This window comes from Haliotis rubra, unplaced genomic scaffold (assembly GCF_003918875.1).
Source record: "Haliotis rubra isolate DU_JTF1 unplaced genomic scaffold, ASM391887v1 Scf445, whole genome shotgun sequence".
NCBI classification, from domain to species: domain Eukaryota; kingdom Metazoa; phylum Mollusca; class Gastropoda; order Lepetellida; family Haliotidae; genus Haliotis; species Haliotis rubra.
The window spans coordinates 131,200-155,295 of record NW_025767130.1 but is presented as its reverse complement, the minus strand read 5'-3'; the positions used below and the strand labels follow the sequence as shown (position 1 = coordinate 155,295).

The 24,096-nt window shown below is 44.3% G+C and overlaps 1 protein-coding gene across 5 annotated transcripts in view; it reads left to right on the top strand.

Moving 5' to 3' along the window:
• LOC124289637 (serine-rich adhesin for platelets-like) overlaps positions 1-22,162 on the top strand; it is a 28,990-nt gene extending 6,828 nt beyond the window's left edge. For 3 of the 5 annotated variants that reach the window (XM_046726245.1, XM_046726243.1, XM_046726244.1), the window contains 6 exons: positions 212-355; positions 471-637; positions 17,348-17,462; positions 19,733-19,836; positions 20,275-20,381; positions 20,691-22,162. In XM_046726245.1, the coding sequence (XP_046582201.1) occupies positions 212-355; positions 471-637; positions 17,348-17,462; positions 19,733-19,836; positions 20,275-20,381; positions 20,691-21,927 (1,874 nt within the window). In that variant the 3' untranslated portion in view covers positions 21,928-22,162. Of the gene's footprint in view, positions 1-211; positions 356-470; positions 638-2,098; positions 2,214-2,647; positions 2,746-5,013; positions 5,118-6,643; positions 7,508-11,058; positions 11,226-11,924; positions 12,039-12,503; positions 12,614-15,985; positions 16,134-16,383; positions 16,462-16,616; positions 16,761-16,875; positions 17,043-17,347; positions 17,463-19,732; positions 19,837-20,274; positions 20,382-20,690 lie in introns of those variants that run through there. The other 2 variants (XM_046726242.1, XM_046726246.1) reach the window with 2 other exon arrangements.
• The last annotated feature ends 1,934 nt before the right edge of the window (positions 22,163-24,096 follow it).

Here is a 24,096-nt window from a genome sequence, read left to right as displayed (position 1 = left end):
AATGTCAGTAACATCACTCAGGGGCAGATACAGCATTTTGAGAGAGAAGCAGTGTTCAGTTCCGAAAGGGGGGTCGGGGTGGGGGTGTGCACAATTCAGTTTCACCCATTTTCTTGAGAGTTTCAATGGTCATTTAATAAACTTTAAGAGGGTGCGCACCCCCAACCATCTGTGCCCATTGACGCATCTAATCCAACTCTCTTTCGCTTAGGTAACTGGACACTTCACTTCAGCGACAAGCTGCAATATGACGTCATCGTCAAAGGGAACAGTGACGTCAGTTTTCAGTCTCAGTTCGTGAAGGTGAATCCAGTCACAGGTTACGACATCTCTGTCCCCGGAAATCCTCCTGCAGGTGCGTGGTCGTCACGGTTCTGTATCGTGAACATTTGAATCATGTTATCGAGGTATATTTTCCGCATGACAAGATGGTGTTGGTGAACAACGTCTTCACATTTCTCTGCCTTCAGGGACAAATCTAACCCTGGCAATAGAAGTTAATGGTGCCGACAAAACACAGAATATCACGAGTGTGACGTTGTATACACTGAATGGTGACGTCATCAAATCTGCAGTTCTGACACATGTGGGACGAAGGGGCGCCCTCTATAAGGCAGCAATGATCCTGCCAGCACAGGTACGTGTACCCAGCTCCTGTAACGTGTATTTCAATCGTGTTTCTCATTTGAAAAGGTAGGTTAATATAAGTGTAACTGTGTCCAATGTGCAAAATGTTACGAGTAATTCGTTCAGTGACGTCATCTTGCCATGTCAAATCCTGTTACATCCACTGTAACACCTGTCTCCATCACTGTGTAACACCCACTGTAACACCTGTCTTTCTCATTGTGTAACAGCCACTGTAACACCTGTCTCTCACACTGTAACACCCACCGTAACACCTGTCTCCATCACTGTGTAACACCCACTGTAACACCTGTCTCCATCACTGTGTAACACCCACTGTAACACCTGTCTCCATCACTGCGTAACACCCACTGTAACACCCGTCTTTCTCACTGTGTAACATCCACTGTAACACCTGTCTTTCTCACTGTGTAACACCCACTGTAACACCTGTCTTTCTCACTGTGTAACATCCACTGTAACACCTGTCTCCATCACTGTGTAACACCCACTGTAACACCTGTCTTTCTCACTATGTAACATCCACTGTAACACCTGTCTTTCTCACTGTGTAACAGCCACTGTAACACCTGTCTCTCACACTGTAACACCCACCGTAACACCTGTCTGTCACTCTGTGTAACACCCACTGTAACACCTGTCTTTCTCACTGTGTAACACCCGCTGTAACACCTGTCTCCATCACTGTGTAACACCCACTGTAACACCTGTCTCTCACACTGTAACACCCGCCGTAACACCTGTCTGTCATTCTGTGTAACACCTGTCTTTCTCACTGTGTAACACCCGCTGTAACACCTGTCTCCCACACTGTGTAACACCCACTGTAACAACTGTCTTTCTCACTGTGTAACACCCGCTGTAACACCTGTCTCCCACACTGTGTAACACCCGCCGTAACACCTGTCTGTCACTCTGTGTAACACCTGTCTCCCACACTGTGTAACACCCACTGTAACACCTGTCTTTCTCACTGTGTAACACCCGCTGTAACACCTGTCTCCCACACTTTGTAACACCCACTGTAACACCTGTCTCCCACACTGTGTAACACCCGCTGTAACACCTGTCTCCCACACTGTGTAACACCCGCTGTAACACCTGTCTCCCACACTGTGTAACACCCACTGTAACACCTGTCTCCCACACTGTGTAACACCCACTGTAACATCTGTCTGACACATCCACTGTAACACCCGTCTCTCACACCGTAATACCCACTGTAATACCTGTCTGTCACATCCACTGTAACACCTGTCTCTCACACCGTAACACCCACTGTAACACATGGCTGTCACATCCACTGTAACACCTGTTTGTCACATCAACTGTAACACCTGTCTGTGACATCTACTGTAACACATGTTTGTCACATCCACTGTAACACCTGTCTGTGCCCCGCCCCCTTCCCCCGTGACAGCTGACACCACCTCTCCAACTGGTTCCACAGGCTATCCGTATCGGCATAACAGGTGAAGACAACCACGGGTCTCCCTTGACTCGCGTCTCCGGCACTGCTGTCAGCCCTGAGACGGAAATCTCCGTCACCTTCCACGACACAGAAGGTAAGACTGAACGTCACTGCTACATAATAGGTGTTTGTTTCCAGTCCCTGAAGTTCACTATCCGCTAGTTAAGTAGAAGTTATGTTTTTGGTTTCTAATTCCTACACATACCAAGTGTAACTAATAATCACCCAATCGTTTTTCCATACCTTCAAGACCTCGTGTCTGTTTCCAGGGAATTTACGGCATTATTAATTTAGTTCAAAATTGAAAATATTTATGTTAAAATATAGAATTTGTTTAATGTTTTCGTGCAATAGGAAACCGGACGTCGGGGACGTGTTTTGCTTCACAATTTTTTTATTATCAGCAAAACTGATCAATTACAGATTGAACGTCGAAGTGAAATTTTCAACTATATAGTGTTGTCATGCTAATCTTGGTGGTATTTACAGACTGATGAGTCAGACCCCAGTTCTTTATTGTGTATGTAGGTATCATTCATCCTGGCCGGGCGTTGATCCTACCCTATACTGTCGTCAACCACGGCGAGTCTGGCAACTTCACCATCACGGTGACATCAGAGAGCACGGTGAGACTCGTCGTCACAAACATCGGGCATGATTTTATTTTCAGACAAATATTTGCTTTGTTGAGGAGCAATGACCGTGAAAATATTCAGTCTGTATCCTCTGTAACGAAGACGTCCTAGAAACCTTCTAACATGGTGGTGACCTTACTCACCCTATTACCCGACCCAACCTGGTACCGTATTTACCCTAGTACCCGACCCAACCTGGTACCGTATTAACCCTAGTACCCGACCCAACCTGGTACCGTATTTACCCTAGTACCCGACCCAACCTGGTACCGTATTTACCCTAGTACCCCACCCAACCGGGTACCGTATTTACCCTAGTACCCCAGCCAACCTGGTACCGTATTAACCCTAGTACACGACCCAACCTGGTACCGTATTTACCCTAGTACCCGACCCAACCTGGTACCGTATTTACCCTAGTACCCCAGCCAACCTGGTACCTTATTTACCCTAGTACCCCAGCCAACCTGGTACCGTATTAACCCTAGTACCCGACCCAACCTGGTACCGTATTTACCCTAGTACCCCAGCCAACCTGGTACCTTATTTACCCTAGTACCCCAGCCAACCTGGTACCGTATTAACCCTATTACCCCAGCCAACCTGGTACCTTATTTACCCTAGTACCCCAGCCAACCTGGTACCTTATTTACCCTAGTACCCGACCCAACCTGGTACCTTATTTACCCTAGTACCCCAGCCAACCTGGTACCGTATTTACCCTAGTACCCCAGCCAACCTGGTACCTTATTTACCCTAGTACTCCACCCAACCTGGTACCTTATTTACCCTAGTACCCCACCCAACCTGGTACCGTATTTACCCTAGTACCCCAGCCAACCTGGTACCTTATTTACACTAGTACTCCACCCAACCTGGTACCTTATTTACCTTAGTACCCGACGCAACCTGGTACCTTATTTACCCTAGTTTCCTACCCAACCTGTACCTTATTTACCCTAGTATCCGACCCAACGTGGTACCTTATTTACCCTAGTACCCGACCCAACTTGGTACCTTATTTACCCTAGTATCCGACCCAACCTGTACCTTATTTATCCTAGTACCCGACCTACCTGGTACCTTATTTACTCTAGTACTCGACCCAACCTGGGACCTTATTTATCCTAGTACCCCACCCAATCTGGTACCTTATTTCCCTAGTACCCCACCCAATCTGGTACCTTATTTCCCTAGTACTCGACCCAACCTGGGACCTTATTTATCCTAGTACCCCACCCAATCTGGTACCTTATTTCCCTAGTACCCGACCCAACCTGGTACCTTATTTATCCTAGTACCCCACCCAATCTGGTACCTTATTTCCCTAGTACCCGACCCAACCTGGTACCTTATTTACCCTAGTACTCCACCCAACCTTGTGGCTTATTTACCTTAGTACCCGACGCAACCTGGTACCTTATTTACCCTAGTTCCCTACCCAACCTGTACCTTATTTACCCTAGTATCCGACCCAACGTGGTACCCTATTTACCCTAGTACCCGACCCAACCTGGTACCTTATTTACCCTAGTATCCGACCCAACCTGTACCTTATTTATCCTAGTACCCGACCTACCTGGTACCTTATTTGCCCTAGGACCCGATTGAACCTGGTACCTTGTTTACCTTATTACCCGACCCAACCTGGTACCTTATTTACCCTAGGACCCGTTTTAACTTGGTACCTTATTTACCCTAGTAGCCGATTCAATTTGGTACCCTATTTACCCTAGTACCCGATTCAACCTGGTACCTTATTTACCCTAGTATCCGACCCAACGTGGTACCCTATTTACCCTTGTACCCGACCCTACCTGGTACCATATTTACCCTAGTAACCGACCTGCCTGTACCTTATTTACCATATTTACCCTAGTACCCGACCCAACCTGGTACCTTATTTACCCTAGGACACGATTGAACCTGGTACCTTGTTTACCTTATCACCCGACCCAACCTGGTACCTTATTAACCCTAGTATCTGACCCAACCTGGTACCCTTTTTACCCTAGTACTCGATTCAACCTGGTACCTTATTTACCCTAGTCCCCGGCCCAATCAACTAGAGTATCGACTTACCCTAGTATCAAACCCATCATCATCATCATCATCTTTATTTGCTAACACCCTAAACCCTGCTACCGTAGTTCTCTAGTACCCGTTCCACCCCGCTACCCTACTTTCCGAGGTACCAGACCCACCCCGTTATCTTAAAAGACTTCAGGAAGGACGGTTGATTACAGTTTTTCTTTCCAGACTTTGCATGCCAGTACCTCCCCCGCTGTCTTCAGCATCAACAAAAACGACTCCTACACCAGCAACGTCACTGTGACCACCACTACGTCTACTGAAACAGCAGGGTTGGTAATGCCGCCTCTAGCGCACAACCAACCGTCTCTCCTCTCGGTCTCAAAATATATATTCCAAATCACAACGTGTCACCTCTAGAACAATGTCAAGTGTCGCTACACTGTCAAATCACCAAGTAATATGGTGATATATATATCATTGTATAATTGTGACTGTGGAGGTATGAGACTTCCACTCCAATATATAACTTCTACTTACCCCAATCGTCCACTGACGAACACATGCTGCTGTGTGACTATGCGTAATTGTGAGGCGTGATAGCTAATGAAATAAGCCTTTGTATAACACATGAAATGCACAACCCTACGGTGATCTGACATTGAACAGAAACGCAAAAACCCTTTCCACATCCGTGAGAAATCTCTACTGTAAGCAGAGTCGATTATACAATTGTGACCACACCATGAATATGTGTTTGTATGACGGCGCATTCAGCAGTAGTACAGCTGTACGACGCGGTCTGTAAACCGTCGAGTCTGGACCAGACAATCCAGTGATTGACACTGTGAAAAACGACGTCAGAGCATGTGTTTATGAATTACTATCAAATAATGATGATACGTAGAGGGTAATGTCCTAATAACTCTCCATGTAGAGTTACGAGGCTATTACCATACTTAAATTACATTCAAAGTATTTGTAAACGTAATGCAAAGAGTACAAACTATCAAGGTCTTACATTTGAAACTGGTACACATCGCTCCATTCCTGAAATATAATGGAGCGAGCAGACAATGGAATGACGCCACAAATGCCATGTAGCAGGCTTTCGCGAAAAGGTGAGCGTATCCTTTCCCATCAGTGGCACCCGTCATATATATATATATATATATATTGAGGCCAGTCAACTGTTCACCTGAAATAATCGGGAACGTATGGTACAAGTCAAAATAGGGTGAGTGAGTTATGGGTGAGTTTAGATTTACGCCGTACTCAGCAATATTCCAGCTACATGACGGCTGTCTGTAAATAATCGATTCTGGACCAGACAATCCAGTGATTCAAAATAGGGAGTTGCATCGGACATAATGTTTGCCACTCACACTTCCGTGAAGCAATGTGTTGATTGTATGTCCACCAGGCTACTGCACATGCGCATGACATGTTTCCACATGCACATGACTGTCAGTGATGTGAGCACATGATGGCTTCCCTTTTGCTCCAAGGCCATGGACTGATTCCTTGGTTACTAAAAGTGACAACGCCGAAAAGATGCAAATACAGTCTCGGATAATGAAAGAACATGCTGTATACAAACATCTGAAGTACTCGTGGTAGCTCACGTCAGGCGACACACCTGAAGGCATACAAGAACGGGTGTGACAGACGAGTGCGGTTTGGGAAGCCGACACTACTATTGCATCCCGTGACCGTGGTGTATGAGGAAAACATCAAATTGCATAGTTACCTCTCTCACCTTCCTAGAAACCCCCAAATAAAACATGCCAACGTGAGACATAACTCGACTTGTTTCGGGTCGCCCGTTTATCTTGAGTTATCTCCCCCTTTGTTTCAGGAACATCCAGGTCACTGTGACCGGTCCGTCAGGCTTCACTCAGTTTGACACAGTGCTCGTCACCACTACACCAGTCACCAGACCCGACCCAGGGAATAGTGGCACAGTAGGTGCACCTGCGGTGTTTGTTATCATGGTCACAGCCGCTCTGGCCATCATATCGAAAGTCTGACCGAGTGTCCGAACCTCCGGCCCAGGGAAGGAGACTTGAATTAAGAATTACGTAATATCCAAGGGAGAAGAAACCAATATTACCTCAGTTTCCGTATTCCTTTACTGATATGTTCAATTGTATATAACAGCAACATCAATTTGATTGAACCCACCCTAACATCTGAGTAACATTTAGGGTAATGTAAATCACCGGTGTGTAACATACTTTAAGATTATATAGAAAAATACACAACATAGAAAATGTCCGCGACACAATCTCTCACGAAAGACTGTAGCGCTACCATAAGTTCACATAAATGGGGCGGTCGGGTAGCCTAATGGTCATAGCGTTCGCTCGTCACGTCGAAGACCCGGGTTCGAATCCCCACATGGGTACAATGTGTGAAGCCCATTTCCGGTGTCCCCCGCCGCGATATTGCTGGGATATTGCTAAAAGCGGCGTAAAACCATATTCACTCACTCACTTCATGCGTCTTCGTCACATATCCCTCACTTTTATAAATAATGTGACAACAATTGTAAGGCAAGAGACTCGTCCAGTAGTTTAGTTTTACAACTGCCTGAGTGCTATTGCCCACGGTTGAGGTCATCAACCCCTCGACGTTTCCGGCGCCTGTGTCGTCAAGAGTGGCGTAAGTGAACTATGTGACTGTACCTTCTGTAACTGTGTGAATAAATCGTGACAGCGGATGTTTCTCGTGTAGCTCATTGGATTGGGGACGTTCTCAGAACATCTGTATTTCCTGGACTGGTCTCGGTCCTGACTATAACATGGACTGTTTTTGCTTAACATAACGTTGCTTAACTCAAAACTGACTTATGCCCTGGAGTCTGTACACAAGCCCACATTAAGATCGGGTTATGTCAGCTGTGCAGACTCCTTGATTCCTTGAACATATTTTTGTTTTCAATATATCATGTGTGTCAATAGCCTGTCACACTGAACCACAATATTTTCCCCTAGTGCCTAGCCCTTCCTGCAATGATAAAGCCCTGAATGACGCAAGTTTTGATTTCCCCAGGTTCAGGATCTCCCAACTCACTGGTGCTCCTTTTCAATTGATATGGGTTTATTTGTTACTATCAAAAATATATATATACAAAGAACTTAGTTTGGTCGTCGTGTGCAACAAATGTTTGATCCTCCTGTACAGAACCTGACCCACATGGAAGCTACTTTATACTAGGAATGGCGTAGGCTTCCTCTTCAGAGGATCAGGAGGCTGACGGGGTATGAGGAGGAGAATTTTGAATGTTAACATTAAACATGCCGGGTCTATATACTTCTACAGACATGTTTTTTTTAATGAAAATCAGTGTTTTTTTCTAATGAGCAATTATTATCATAAAAAATCAATAGATTCCAATCATTTTGTCGTTTTTAATGAATCAAAGGATCATACGTGTCAGACAAACTCATGTTTTTCCATCGTGGTCTCCACGAGACGTTTTATGTACGTGTTGAAAACCAAAAATACAGGGGTGCTTTATTAAGTTCTGTGTGTATATATTCAGTGATTAACCGTCAGTCCAGTGTGTCGACAGCAAACGCTGGTGAAGTACAGGACCGTGTACGTGTTCAAGATGTTCAGTAGCTCACCTCCTGCTTAATGGGTTATTACTTATATGACTGTATGATATTGGTTGATGCAACACAAATTGCCCCTAGGTTGCTCGTTGGACGTTTCTATCAAGTATGTTTATGGTTCCATATTCGGCTACAAGGATTGTCTCAATTGTGTGGGACGCATGCGTCCTTGTGACGTCATGAGATAAACGACACGAGCTCCATGCCCACGGTCCGTCCAACTGTCAGAAACTAATTGCAACTCCACCTTGTCTGACAATGAGTCATTCCCAGTGAGGATGACCAGCTTCAACTTGAACCACACCAACGACGCACCTGAGAGTCGGTTAGAGACAACAGAACAAAATGAGAAAACATTTAATGCTGTCAATCATAAAACCTGAAAATAGTTCATCCAAAACCACTGATACCTTACCTGAAAGTTTGTGTTATAAATGCAAGATCATAAGGAAACAAGACAACTGATATCATGGATCTAATAAATAGAAAATGACCTTGATGCTCTTATTATAACTGAAACCTGGTTACAAAACAAAGGTGATGAGGCAAAGATAGCAGAGATGACACCACCATCATATTCATTGCTGCACACTCCCAGATTGCATTCAAGAGGAGAAGGCATCGCCATCATCTATAGAAACTCCTTGACCGTCTCTCTACCTGGATCCAAATCAACGGTTGTTCCAAAGTAATTCAAAAATCTTGATATCTGCATTGCAGCTGACAAACACGTGTTTCGCATAGTATGTGTATACCGTCCACCGCCCTCTCTGAAAAATGTCTCTCAAACACTCTTTTTTAATGACGAACTCTCGACTCTGTTTGTTTCTCATGCTAGTAAGAGGACGCTGTTTCTTGGAGACTTCAATGTTCATTATAACGAACCGGATAAGCCTTTTGTAAAGAAATTGTTACATCTCCTTCATTCATATGGACTCAGCAACATGTCATTCACCCAACGCATACTTCTGGGAATATCCTGGATTGGATTGTATCCCTTGATGCCTGTGAAATTGTTAACAGAGTGACTGTTGAGGACAGACAGATGTCTGACCACTACCTAGTGTTTGTGACACTAAATGTGCTCAGACCCCAAAAAGTGGAACTGTTTGTTACTTGCAGAAATCTGAAATCTATAGACCAACATCAGTTTCGTTCAGACCTTAAGAGTTCTACATTGTTGTGCGATCCGCCTTCTGATGTAGATGAGCATGCCCAGCTCTGTCACACGACACTCCTTGACACTCCTTACACTCTCTGAACTCCTTGACAAACATGCTCCTGCTAAAGTGAAAGAGGTCAGGGTTTGGACAAATACTCCTTGGTATAGTCATGACGTTCATGAAGCCAAGTGCAACCGTCGGAAAGCCGAACGTCAATGGCGGAAGCATCGCCTTGAGATTCACAGGCAGTTATACAGAGAGGCTTGGACTGCCGCTACAAATGTGATCCGGAGATGTAAGAAGGATTATTGTCTTCAGCAACTACAGAACATTAGTGATCAACTAAAGAACTCATATAAATTCATAAATAATAATCTTCTTGGAAAGAAAATAGAAAACAGACTTCCTTTTTCTGACTCTTCCACTGACCTAGGGGATTCTTTTAATGATTTTTTCTCGGAAAAGATCAACAGGATTAGACATAGACATAGGTGAACATACTGTTTCAGAGTTTGACTCACAGTTCAATGGCTGACTGACCTCGCTTCTTTCCAGGAGAGTGAGATGCTACTCTCATCTTAGAGTGATTGGCAGTATCCGTGCTCTCATCATCACAGAATCAGCTCATTCCCTTGTCCGTGCTCTCATTCTCAGCAGACTAGATTACTGCAACAGTCTCTATAATGGCCTCCCTGACACCCCACTTGACAGACTACAAAAAGTCCAAAATACAGCCGCCCACATTGTCAGCCGCACTTCTCAACACAGCCACATTACTCCCAGTTCTAAAGCAGCTCCACTGGTTACCTGTGAGAGCCAGGGTTCAATTCAAGACACTCTGCCTCACATACAAGTCCCTTCACGGCCAGACTCCACCTGACATTGTAGACCTGGCCCCGATTTCTTGAAACAAACTTAAGTCTGAGTTTTCACTCAAATTTGAGAAAACTCAATTGAGTCAAAATCTCAAACTCAGTTTGTACTTTGAGTAAAAACTTAAGTTTGTTTCGAGAAATCGGGGCCTGATCAACCCCTTCAGTCCAGACCGTGTACTTTGCTCACAGCTGCAAAATCTTCTCACAGTGTCTAACTACAAACTTAAAACCTTTGGCTACAGAACTTTCTCCTACTCTTCCCCTGTCTTGTGGAACTCGTTCCCTGTTGACCTCAAACACTCTGAAACTCTGGATTCTTATAAATCAAATCTCAAAACTTACCTCTTTGCTCAATATTATCATCAATAGCCTTAATTGTATATGCATTATGCACCTATTCATTGTAGTTTTCTGAACTCTGTATATATTATGTATGTATTTTGATGAAGCGCCAAGAGCATGCTTAAGAGCGTGGATATGTGCGCGTTACATATATATGGACTATTATTATTAGATTACACTTGCTGAGATTACAAGAATAACTGTTGCTGAGCAAATATGACAATTTTCCTCTAGTTCAGGAATGCCTGACGAAAACATGCGCACGATCCCCACGCATACTGTCAAATCCAATATGGCGGTGGCGATTACGGGTGTGGTGTTGGTGTGTTGTGTTGTACAGGGACTTTGTGTGTCCGTGACACACGCTGACTTCAAACACCATGGTCATCCCGCTGACATCTCACACACGTTACAAAACAAACAACATGATGTTAATAGAGGTGAGTACAATTGCTGTATATATATTACTCAGTAATTAAAAACTGGACGTTTGTTTGAGTGCTCTTTCTATTTTGTCGTTCAATCGCTTTCTAATATATTATGGAGATCACAGTTACACAGACGTGTGGCAGAAAAACAACAACATTTAGTTAAATTCCTTTGAAAGGCATACAAATGTATATATTCTCAACATATAATAGGCAAGAAAAGATTGTAATTACGAACTAATCTTCAAAGTTGCTTAAAAGGGCAGCATTTCATTCCATTTTTTCATTCCAACACCGCCGACTCGAACCTAAAACGGACCGCCTCGTCATATAAAATGTTTATCTTTTAATCAGTCGCTTCCACAAGTCAAAGAACGCGAGAAATTGTAATAAGAATTACAATAAATGAAAATCAAGAACATCATTCAGATAATTTTCTCTTTATTAAGTTTTTTGAAAATATTTTCCCCGACCGACCGACCCATGTTCAGAAATTGGTGGCTACGTGAAACACATAAAACAAAATTATGCCCAAATTAAAAAAGTGAAATCCAGGAAGACTAAAAAGGTTCAACAGAAGACAACGTTGCCATGGTGTCGTGATTTGTAACTGATATTCATTTTTAATCACGGAGTTTTTATTGGTGTTTGTTTATTTCGGATTCACAAAATTCAACTGGAAACTTTCTGATCTTCCCGTTTCCATCTTAGAGCGCAACGGCAGGAGGACTGTGCCGAGCAGTCCGAGCAGAACACGGGCAATATACCTACTGTTTAGGCGACCAAACATTTATCCAGGAACCAGAAGGTATCACCGGAGCTCAGGTAAACGGCTTCGACTATATTTATTAGTGAGCCTTCCAGTGTCGTCAGGAAATCCATAGTTGGTGCTGGTATAGGGACGGCTGGGCAGCCAAGTGATTAGAGCGTCGGGTCCAAAAACCTGAAAGCATGGGTTTCATTTCCACATGGGCACACGAGGGAAAGCCAGGTTCTGGTGTTCCCCGCTGTGATGTTGCTGGAATATTGACAAAAGCTTCATGAACAAAATACGAACTTTTACAAATTAAGTTGTGCAGTTCTTCTTATACACACACTCGCTATTACGATGATATCCAACTTTATTGTTGAGGTCATTTTTGTTTTCTGGAAACTGTTTTGCGACCATTCCATGGCCACGTTCATCCCAAGAAAGATAAACTTTGAATGGAAAATTTGGGCTTTTACTCTTTCCACAACATGGCTACTTTGGTTCGTTATTGATTGCCGTATCCTTAACTATCTTTCCAGGTCTTGATATATACTCTCACCTAGCAGCTCTGAGTGGTGGATCTGTGATTGGCAGCAACAAGACAGATGTAGACCACGCCTCCAGTATTACAGTGGCTGAAGCAGCTCTGGTGGGTTTGTAGATGGTATTGGGAGGAGGAGGAGAGAATGTAAGGTTGATGATACCAAGACAGATGTAGACCACGCCTCCAGTATTACAGTGGCTGAAGCAGCTCTGGTGGGTGTGGAGATGGTATTGGGAGGAGGAGGAGAGAATGTAAGGTTGATGATACCAAGACAGATGTAGACCACGCCTCCAGTATTACAGTGGCTGAAGTAACTCTGGTGGGTTTGTAGATGGTATTGGGAGGAGGGGAAATGTAAGGTTGATGATACCAAGACAGATGTAGACCACGCCTCCAGTATTACAGTGGCTGAAGCAGCTCTGGTGGGTGTGGAGATGGTATTGGGAGGAGGAGAGAATGTAAGGTTGATGATACCAAGACAGATGTAGACCACGCCTCCAGTATTACAGTGGCTGAAGCAGCTCTGGTGGGTGTGGAGATGGTATTGGGAGGAGGAGGAGAGAATGTAAGGTTGATGATACCAAGACAGATGTAGACCACGCCTCCAGTATTACAGTGGCTGAAGTAACTCTGGTGGGTTTGTAGATGGTATTGGGAGGAGGGAATGTAAGGTTGATGATACCAAGACAGATGTAGACCACGCCTCCAGTATTACAGTGGCTGAAGTAACTCTGGTGGGTTTGTAGATGGGATTAGGAGGAGGAGAGAATGTAAGGTTGATGATACCAAAACTGATGTAGACCACGCCTCCAGTATTACAGTGGCTGAAGCAGCTCTGGTGGGTTTGTTAATGGTATTGGGAGAAGGAGGAGAGAATGTAAGGTTGATGATACCAAGACAGATGTAGACCACGCCTCCAGTATTACAGTGGCTGAAGTAACTCTGGTGGGTTTGTAGATGGTATTGGGAGGAGGGAATATAAGGTTGATGATACCAAGACAGATGTAGACCACGCCTCCAGTATTACAGTGGCTGAAGTAACTCTGGTGGGTTTGTAGATGGTATTGGGAGGAGGGAATATAAGGTTGATGATACCAAGACAGATGTAGACCACGCCTCCAGTATTACAGTGGCTGAAGCAGCTCTGGTGGGTGTGGAGATGGTATTGGGGGGAGGAGGAGAGAATGTAAGGTTGATGATACCAAGACAGATGTAGACCACGCCTCCAGGATTACAGTGGCTGAAGCAGCTCTGGTGGGTTTGTAGATGGGATTGGGAGGAGGAGGAGAGAATGTAAGGTTGATGATACCAAGACAGATGTAGACCACACCTCCAGTATTACAGTGGCTGAAGCAGCTCTGGTGGGTGTGGAGATGGTATTGGGAGGAGGAGGAGAGAATGTAAGGTTGATGATACCAAGACAGATGTAGACCACGCCTCCAGTATTACAGTGGCTGAAGCAGCTCTGGTGGGTGTGGAGATGGAATTGGGAGGAGGAGGAGAGAATGTAAGGTTGATGATACCAAGACAGATGTAGACCACGCCTCCAGTATTACAGTGGCTGAAGCAGCTCTGGTGGGTGTGTAGAGATGGGAGGATTGGGAGAAGGAGGAGAGAATGTAAGGTTGATGATACCAAGACAGATGTAGACCACGCCTCCAGTATTACAGTGGCTGAAGCAGCTCTGGTGGGTGTGTAGATGGAATTGGGAGAAGGAGGAGAGTAAAGTGTGAAGGTTGATGATACCAAGACAGACATAGACCACGCCTCCAGTATTACAGTGGCTGAAGCAGCTCTGGTGGGTGTGTAGATGGTATTGGGAGGAGGAGGAGAGAATGTAAGGTTGATGATACCAAGACAGACATAGACCACGCCTCCAGTATTACAGTGGCTGAAGCAGCTGGTGGGTGTGTAGATGGAATTGGGAGGAGGGAGGAGAGAATGCTGGTGGGTGTGTAGAGGCTGAAGCAGCTCTGGTGGAGTTTGTAGATGAGGGGAGGAGGAGGAGAGAATGGAATTGGGTATTACAGTGGCTGAAGTAGACTGGTGGGTGTGGAGATGGTATTGGGAGGGAGGAGGAGAGAATGTAAAGGTTGATGATACCAGAGACAGACATAGACCACGCCTCCAGTATTACAGTGGCTGAAGTAGCACTCTGGTGGGTGTGGGAGATGGAATTGGGAGGAGGAGGAGAGAATGGGGATACCAAGAGGAGGTAGAGAATGTAAGGTTGATGATACCAAGACAGATGTAGACCACGCCTCCAGTATTACAGTGGCTGAAGCAGCTCTGGTGGGTTTGTAGATGGTATTGGGAGGAGGAGGAGAGAATGTAAGGTTGATGATACCAAGACAGATGTAGACCACGCCTCCAGTATTACAGTGGCTGAAGCAGCTCTGGTGGGTGTGTGGAGATGGTAATTGGGGGAGGAGGAGAGAATGTAAGGTTGATGATACCAAGACAGATGTAGACCACGCCTCCAGTATTACAGTGGCTGAAGCAGCTCTGGTGGGTGGGTGTGTAGATGGTATTGGGGGAGGAGGAGAGAATGTAAGGTTGATGATACCAAGACAGAGATAGACCACGCCTCAGTATTACAGTGGCTGAAGCAGCTCTGGTGGGTGTGAGGAGAAGATGTATAGACAGCTGGTGGCTCTGGGAGGAGGGAGGAGGAGGAGAGAATGTAAGGTTGATGATACCAAGACAGATGTAGACCACGCCTCCAGTATTACAGTGGCTGAAGCAGCTCTGGTGGGTGTGGAGATGGTATTTGGAGGAGGAGGAGAGAATGTAAGGTTGATGATACCAAGACAGATGTAGACCACGCCTCCAGGATTACAGTGGCTGAAGCAGCTCTGGTGGGTGTGGAGATGGAATTTGGGGGAGGAGGAGAGAATGTAAGGTTGATGATACCAAGACAGATGTAGACCACGCCTCCAGTATTACAGTGGCTGAAGCAGCTCTGGTGGGTGTGGAGATGGAATTGGGGTGTGGAGATGAAATTGGGAGGAGGAGGAGAGAATGTAAGGTTGATGATACCAAGACAGATGTAGACCAAGCCTCCAGTATTACAGTGGCTTAAGCAGCTCTGGTGGATTTGTAGGTGGGATTTGGACGAGGAGGGAGATCTAAAGTTGACGGTAACCCAATATTTGTAGACCAAGCCACCAGTATAACATCTCTGGTGAGTGTGTAGATGTGAGTGGTTGAAACCGTTCTGCGTGGTGTGTAGATAAATATGAGAAGTAGAAGATTTAAGATTGACGGTAACGTGACAGATGTGGAACATACCTCCAACATGGCAGCAGGAGGACACCTGCAGTCCATACCCTTACATCACAGTTCAAGGAAGGGGAAAGAATGGATGTGGGCAACGTATTGTGCTTTGGAATTCCAGAAAGGACGGCTTAACCAAGTGCATTTGCTACAAGAAAAGCCAAGTCTGCTGAATTAATATTCATTATTTGCCCCTTTCAGGCATCGCCTGTGGTAGTCATGGTGACCCATGTAAACGCTGCAACTTCACGTGACGTGACTTTCAGCGTGGACTCTGCCCTTACGTTGATTCTTGTGGAGGTCACGGGTCACGTCACCAAGTCAGCCATCCAACTCTCAGATTCTACAGGTCAGTGTTTTGGCTCTCTGGATAGAGGGTATCATTGGTCAATGACAACGCACCAAATGTTTAACGCTGGCCAGTCAACAATTCACCAGATATTTCCTAATCTTCTGGGCAGCTGCATGTTGATGATGGCAGTGTGTATGCAGGGAAAGTGGACATTATTATGAAAGGTTATGTTCACGTTGGTGTTTCTGTCAAGTTACTCAAGTGGGGAGTTCAGTCACTGAAACTATGGCGCAATCTTCTGTTCCAGGAGTGACGGTAACAAACGACAAACTGGCTGTAGACAGTGCTGGGGCACTTGTGTACAAGATAGTCAAGCCCAACCCAGGTAGGACAGTGAAATATCTTCACAACACATTAAAGTGTGAGTATCAACATGTTCTAACCTGTGTGTCTGATTATTCTGGGAGGAAAGCCCAAAGTATCATTGTTATATGTCACTCGTGCCCATTGGCGCATCTAATCCAACTCTCTTTCGCTTAGGTAACTGGACACTTCGCTTCAGCGACAAGCTGCAATATGACGTCATCGTCAAAGGGAACAGTGACGTCAGTTTTCAGTCCCAGTTCATGAAGGTGAATCCAGTCACAGGCTACGACATTTCTGTCCCCGGAAATCCCCCTGCAGGTGCGTGGTCGTCACGGTTCTGTATCGTGAGCATTTGAATCATGTTATTGAGGTATATTTTCCGCATGACAAGATGGTGTTGGTGAACAACATTTTCACATTTGTCTGTCTTCAGGGACAAATCTAACTCTGGCAATAGAAGTTAATGGTGCTGACAAAACACAGAATATCACGAGTGTGACGTTGTATACACTGAATGGTGACGTCATCAAATCTGCAGTTCTGACACATGTGGGGCGAAGGGGTGCCCTCTATAAGGCAGTAATTACCCTGCCATCACAGGTACGTGCACTAAGCTCATTTAGTTTTTGTGTGGCAATGATGTACATTTTCTGAAACTAAAATACTGATTGTTGATTATATGCCCTTGGTGAGATCAGCCAAGTGGATCTGATCAGCTGTGACACATTATCATGAGTTCACTATTCTTATTCTTGGTGTTACGAAATTGTACACGTTTACAAAGGCTGACACATCGATAAACCCACCTCGCTGTCTGAGATGTTGATGATGTACATGATTATTATTACACTTGGTTACGTAACACGTGTCATGTTTATGATTTGTTTACTGTATTCAACCCACAGGATTTGAGACTCGGAATATCAGGATCAGATCTCCATGGACACAGGTTCACACGGGTACTACAGGCGGCTGTATCTCCGGAATCAGAGTTCACGGTCACCTTCAACATGACGGCAGGTAACCAGGTTGATGAAAGGCGAGCCATCGAGGCATACATATACATATTATTCATCTTTAAAATAGTCACTCTGTTCACCTGGTTGGTTGGTTTGTTCTTAAACGCCGCTCTCAACAATATTCCAGCTATATGGCGGCGGTCTGTAAACATTTGAGTCTGGACCAGACTATCCAGTAATCAACGCCATGTACATCGTTCTACGCAATCTGGATACGATGACATGTGTCAACCAAGTCAGCGAACATGACCACCCGATCCCGTTTGTCGCCTGTTAAGACAAGCATGGGTTACTGAAGACCAATTCTAACCCGTATCTTCACGGGTACTGTTCACCTTATCTTTCACGATGTTAAACTGGTCTTTAAGTTGTCACGATGTTAAACTGGTCTTTAAGTTGTCACGGTGTTAAACTGGTCTTAAGTTGTCACGGTGTTTAACTGGTCTTTAAAGTTGTCACGGTGTTAAACTGGTCTTTAAGTTGTCACGGTGTTAAACTGGTTGTTAAGTTGTCACGATGTTAAACTGGTCTTTAAAGTTGTCACGATGTTAAACTGGTCTTTAAGTTGTCACGATGTTAAACTGGTCTTTAAAGTTGTCACGGTGTTTAACTGGTCTTAAGTTGTCACGATGTTAAACTGGTCTTAAGTTGTCACGATGTTAAACTGGTTTTTAAGTTGTCACGATGTTAAACTGGTCTTTAAAGTTGTCACGGTGTTTAACTGGTCTTAAGTTGTCACGATGTTAAACTGGTTGTTAAGTTGTCACGATGTTAAACTGGTCTTTAAAGTTGTCACGGTGTTTAACTGGTCTTAAGTTGTCACGATGTTAAACTGGTTGTTAAGTTGTCACGATGTTAAACTGGTCTTTAAAGTTGTCACGATGTTAAACTGGTCTTTAAGTTGTCACGATGTTAAACTGGTCTTTAAAGTTGTCACGGTGTTTAACTGGTCTTTAAGTTGTCACGATGTTAAACTGGTCTTTAAAGTTGTCACGATGTTAAACTGGTCTTTAAGTTGTCACGATGTTAAACTGGTCTTTAAAGTTGTCACGGTGTTTAACTGGTCTTAAGTTGTCACGATGTTAAACTGGTCTTAAGTTGTCACGATGTTAAACTGGTTATTAAGTTGTCACGATGTTAAACTGGTCTTTAAAGTTGTCACGGTGTTAAACTGGTCTCTGTAAGAGCGCCGTGCTGTTCACCGAGTCTCTATGTGAATCATGCACTTAACCTATTCTTAAACAAATCACTGTCGCTTAGTAATAACAAACAATTAATAGTGATGATATTAGAACCGTCAGTGTATGATTTTGCATAAAAGTGTAAATGTGAAATGTAGATTATGAGACTGTCCAGTGTCCAACACCTTGTCAGTGGATGCCCTCAGTCGGCACAAACACAGCATCATAACCGACATGGTGGCCTGGCTCGATCCTTATATTACTGCCTTCGCCATGCGATCTTGACAGCATACATGGAGGTCGCCGTGAAGAATGATAATGATAATTCCTTAGAACAGGCTCGAAAACAGCAGAAGACATATAAAAGCAGCAAACCTTGTAGCTTTTGGTAAATCCAGTGAATTGTGATTGAATTTTCTGTCCCTTGTGACAATGTTGTTTCTTACAAATGCCACGTTTTCCTCCTCCCCGTTATTCTCGGTGCCTCGGGTTTGGTTCCTCCAATTCTGTTGACTGGCACTGGGAAGGTCCCCGCGTCCCGTCACATTCTGTTGAGTGGCACTGGGAAGGTCCCCGCGTCTCGTCACATTCTGTTGACTGGCACTGGGAAGGTCCCCGCGTCTCGTCACATTCTCGATAAGGTTCTAGGTAGGTTCGGCAGCATTTCTGTCTGGGTGTATAGAAGAGTCTGGGACACTGAACTGTAAATAATAATAATGATGGTAATAAAGAAATATGACAAATCCCTTTCCAAACCCATGGGAAACCACTGTCAGAAGTTAAGTCAACTGTGCGTTTGTGTCCTCCACATGTCCTCACAAAACATAAAGCTTGAAATAACGGGAAAGTGTGTTGGTCATGCCTCTTGTTATATGAACTTGTGTCGAATATTTCGTCACAACGAAACCCAAAGCATAGATTCGAAACAGAAGGGGCGCTCTCACTGGTCTACCATATTCCCAATTCGGTTAGTAGCGTGGAAGCGAAGTGGTTATTGAACGATATTGGATCATCAACATACCTGGGGTTTGAAGCATCGTCATCACCATTACTGCATTAATGACGTTATTTGTGACGTCTACTTCTACAGGGGAGTCGTCAACCGTGGCCACGGACTGTGTACGCCTTCCCTTTGTTGTGACCAATCACGGGGCTACTGGACCGTTCAGTGTCAGAGTTACATCAATAAACACGGTGTGTATACAAGATCCCCATACGGACGCCAGACATCTAAATAAGTTTCTCTTCAATGTGTAACTGCAGATGGTCAGTAACCGACAGCGCCAGGCGATGAAGCGTCCTGCTCAACGTGTCAAACCAAAGCACCCTAGTCTGTCAGTGGAAATAAATAATAGAATACCTACCATTGAAATACAGACATGACACGAGGTGGCTTAATTTGGCTAATGATTTGTACTACCATGATTTATTCAGTTAACAAACCTCTGCTATTATGTTGTAGTTGGCACTTCGTTTTTACATCTGGAGCAGAGTTTTGATCACTAATACACTTCCGAATTTTGTTCTCCTAATATCGGTAAATCGTTTGCAGTTTGAACAAATATTCTGCCGGACACATATTTTCCATTGCTTAAATGTTCCTTGGTGACAAACATCTACCATTGCTCTTAGGTTATGAATCCTGTCGTGAAGCCCAACGTCTTCACCATACCGAAAGGCCACACCTACACAGGGACTGTGACCGTTACAGCCAATATGGCAGCGCCATCTACCGCAGGGTTAGTAGCCAGCTGGACATCGACTACATTTACCTATATTTATATCGACATAAATTCGTTTCGATTCGTTGTGATTAGTTTCATGCCTTACTTTTACCAGAATCCTATGATCTTTGGCCGTGCTTACTGCTTGTACTCCTCGGCTTGCCAGCTTCACACCCGTGCCACTTAAGGTCCCCTATGACATCGACCTGATGTATGCTATCCTGAAACTGAAGTTATTAAGCCCAGTTCAGCCATCCTGTTTGTTTGTGATCTGTAGCTGCTGCATATGTACCTACCTCTTATTCCTGCGTCACGTTGTTCCAGGGACGTCGTGTTGACTGTGACGGGCCCATCGGGGATATCCGACTTCGTCAGCACGCCTGTCTTCATATATTCAGGAGCAACTGAGAGCGTAATATCTGCAAGCAAGATTTCTACGAGTATAAACAAAGACACAGCGCCACCTACAAAAGCTGCTATCTCCGTCGTTAGCAAAGATGTGACTACATCGATAGTCAGAAGCAGAGAACCAACTACTGTGACATCTGTGTCTACAGCTGACACATCCACAGGAAGATCTGTGTCCACCCAACTTCCGGATTACACATCATCCCCCACGTCTAAAGGGCTTCCAGGCTTTATAGCCTCCACGTCTAAAACGTTTCCGGGCTCAACAGCCTCAGCATCTGGAGGGTTTCCTGGCTCAACGGCCTCAACGGCCTCAACGTCTGGAGGGCTTCTTGGCTCAACATCTTCAACGTCTGGAGAGCTTCCCGGTTCAACGGCCTCAACGTCTGGAGAGCTTCCCGGTTCAACATCTTCAACGTCTGGAGAGCTTCCCGGTTCAACAGCTTCAACGTCTGGAGAGCTTCCCGGTTCAACATCTTCAACATCTGGAGAGCTTCCTGACTCAACGGACTCAACGTCTGGAGGGCTTCCTGGCTCAACATCTTCAACATCTGGAGAGCTTCCCGGTTCAACAGCTTCAACGTCTGGAGAGCTTCCCGGTTCAACATCTTCAACATCTGGAGAGCTTCCTGACTCAACGGACTCAACGTCTGGAGGGTTTCCTGGCCCAACAGCTTCAACATCTGGAGAGCTTCACGGTTCAACGGCCTCAGCATCTGGAGGTCTTCCGGGCTCAACAGCCTCATCGTCTGGAGGGCTTCCTGGCTCAACAGTCTCAACCTCTGGAGGTCTTCCGGGCTCAACAGCCTCAACATCTGGACGTCTTCCTGGCGCAACAACCTCAACATCTGGAGGTCTTCCTGGCGCAACAGCCTCAACGTCTGGAGGACTTCCTAGCGCAACAGCCCCAACATCTGAAGAGCATCATGCTATGAAACCGGCCATCATAGCGTCCATTGTGTGCGGGTGCGTGGCCGCAGTGGCTGGAGTGGGTCTGTGCGTATTGCTCCTGACTAGGCGTGGTTTGCCTCGAGCTGACAGTGACAAGGATCACCACTACATGGACGCTGGGCAGTACAGCAACGTGTCTATAGACAAGGGTAGATATAACGCCGGGTATGAAATGGATTTGTACCAACCACATAAAGGCTAGAGCCACTTGACAATACAATGTTGACTCTAAGGTTTATGTGTCAAGCTTATTTATAACGAGTGATATTATATTATTATGTTGTTGAGTATACACCATAAATACTACATGTTTAATTCCATTTCTAATGTATTTCAGAAGGCATATCATACCATTAACATTTGCCGTTTATATATATAGGTTATCACGCGAGTGTGTTTTGGGATGGTTAATATCCTGCATTAGGAATAAACATTGTATTTAGCGAGCCTTGGCGAGCTAAATACATATAGTGTTTATTCATGATGCAGGATATTAACCATCCCAAAACACACGAGTGTGGTAACCTTTTCATCATACAATGTCATTCTTACTTTATAATTTAAAAAAAATGCAATTTCATTTGCCACAAATCATGAAACTAAACTTCGTGGAATGTGTCCACATATCTATGACGTCACAAATATGTGCGTAGTAATACGTGACGTCACAAGATTGGTGACGCAATATTCTACTGATCACTCATTTGACTGCGTTACGTCATCTAGTTCCTGTCAGTTGTTATGTTAAAGTACGTATTGTTGTCAACAAATCTTAGCTTACGTTTAGAAAATAACAACAAACTCACGTGGAAATTCAGAAACCTTGAGTTAACCTTTTGAACAGCAAATACACTTTAATGTTCTCGTGACATTTGGCATCTGGATTCCTAGTGCCGTTCTCTCGCTAACACTGACAGGCGGTCGATGTTGGTATCTTCGTAAACCTATGAATTTCTATCTTCGCTTTATAATCTACTCCATCTATCATAACCAGACATGAATTTTCTGGGATCAAGGCACTGACAGTACCGTAACCACGGCCGTCAATCCGGACACAACCGCCGACCATTGACGCCATGTTTGTTTACACTGTGAAAGTAGTCCCTAAAATTTGCATATGACCTCTCTAATTTGCATCGATATCCGTATATGACCCCGAAAATATCCGTTGGCTTTATCCTGCCGAGAACACTATCCATTGTATGATAACATTGATATATGTGTTTATATGTGTGTTATACATGTACATGTAATATAAAGTGGATGTGATATAAATGTTAATATATAAGCTGTAAAAGTATGACCTCACTCATACATTTAGCCTACGGGTATATACATACATGTGTGTTACATAATATATTTTGTTTTTCATACAAATGTGTATATATGTTGAATATTATAGCATATCTGTTCTACAACTGTTATGTTTCTGTAGCCGTGTTTAACTGTAGAAATCTTGTCCAGTAAGTCATGTTTAAGTGAAGACATCTTGTCCAGTAAGTCATGTTTAAGTGTAGACATCTGGTCCAGTAAGTCATGTTTAAGTGATGACTTGGTCAGGAGTGACACGTGGTATATTGATGTTGATGTTGATGTTGCTGTACCCTCGATGTCGCTAGATTTTGCTGACAAGATATACAGATTTAGAGTTATCTCCCTTTCATCGATTTGCATTCGCAAAACATCGGTAATTTCCGTACACCATTACGTGATTCAATGTTATTCGAGATAAAGAATTACTACCACGAAGTACCAAATGAGTTGCTATTTATAGCGGGGTACATTGAAATGTTACACGCGTGTAAGCGGGGTACATTGAAAATAATAGAAGAGCGCTCAGCCAATCAGAAAGCGTCATTTATGTGTGAGGTAAGATAATAGCATATGTACACGACGTAAGCCGTAGTTGTATTCTAAAATTAAGTTAATAAATCAGTACAAAGGCATCACTATGACAGTACAAAAAGGAATGGCGGTACAAATTCGGAGGCAGTATTATACAGCAACAGTGTATATAGCAATATTATTCACTTCTCGGCAACAGTAAACCGACTTGTACCTATATAGGCGTGGGCAGGGTATATTTTCACCACATACAATGCTGGTCGTCAGGTGAGATATGTGAGATATGGCAAAAGCTAGCTCCCCTTATATACACAAAAATATGTGGCTAGAAAATTCTATAATATTCTGTGTGTCTGGAAGCATCCAGATCTTTGTCTGTATATAGGACAAGTCACATATATATATGGAACATCACTGGCCCTTACTGAATCATGAGCAATGTACAGCAGGTGAAATACTGTCCTATACCAGTATCCATGGTATCATTAACTATTGCAAAGGAACGTATCAACACGTCCAGTGGACT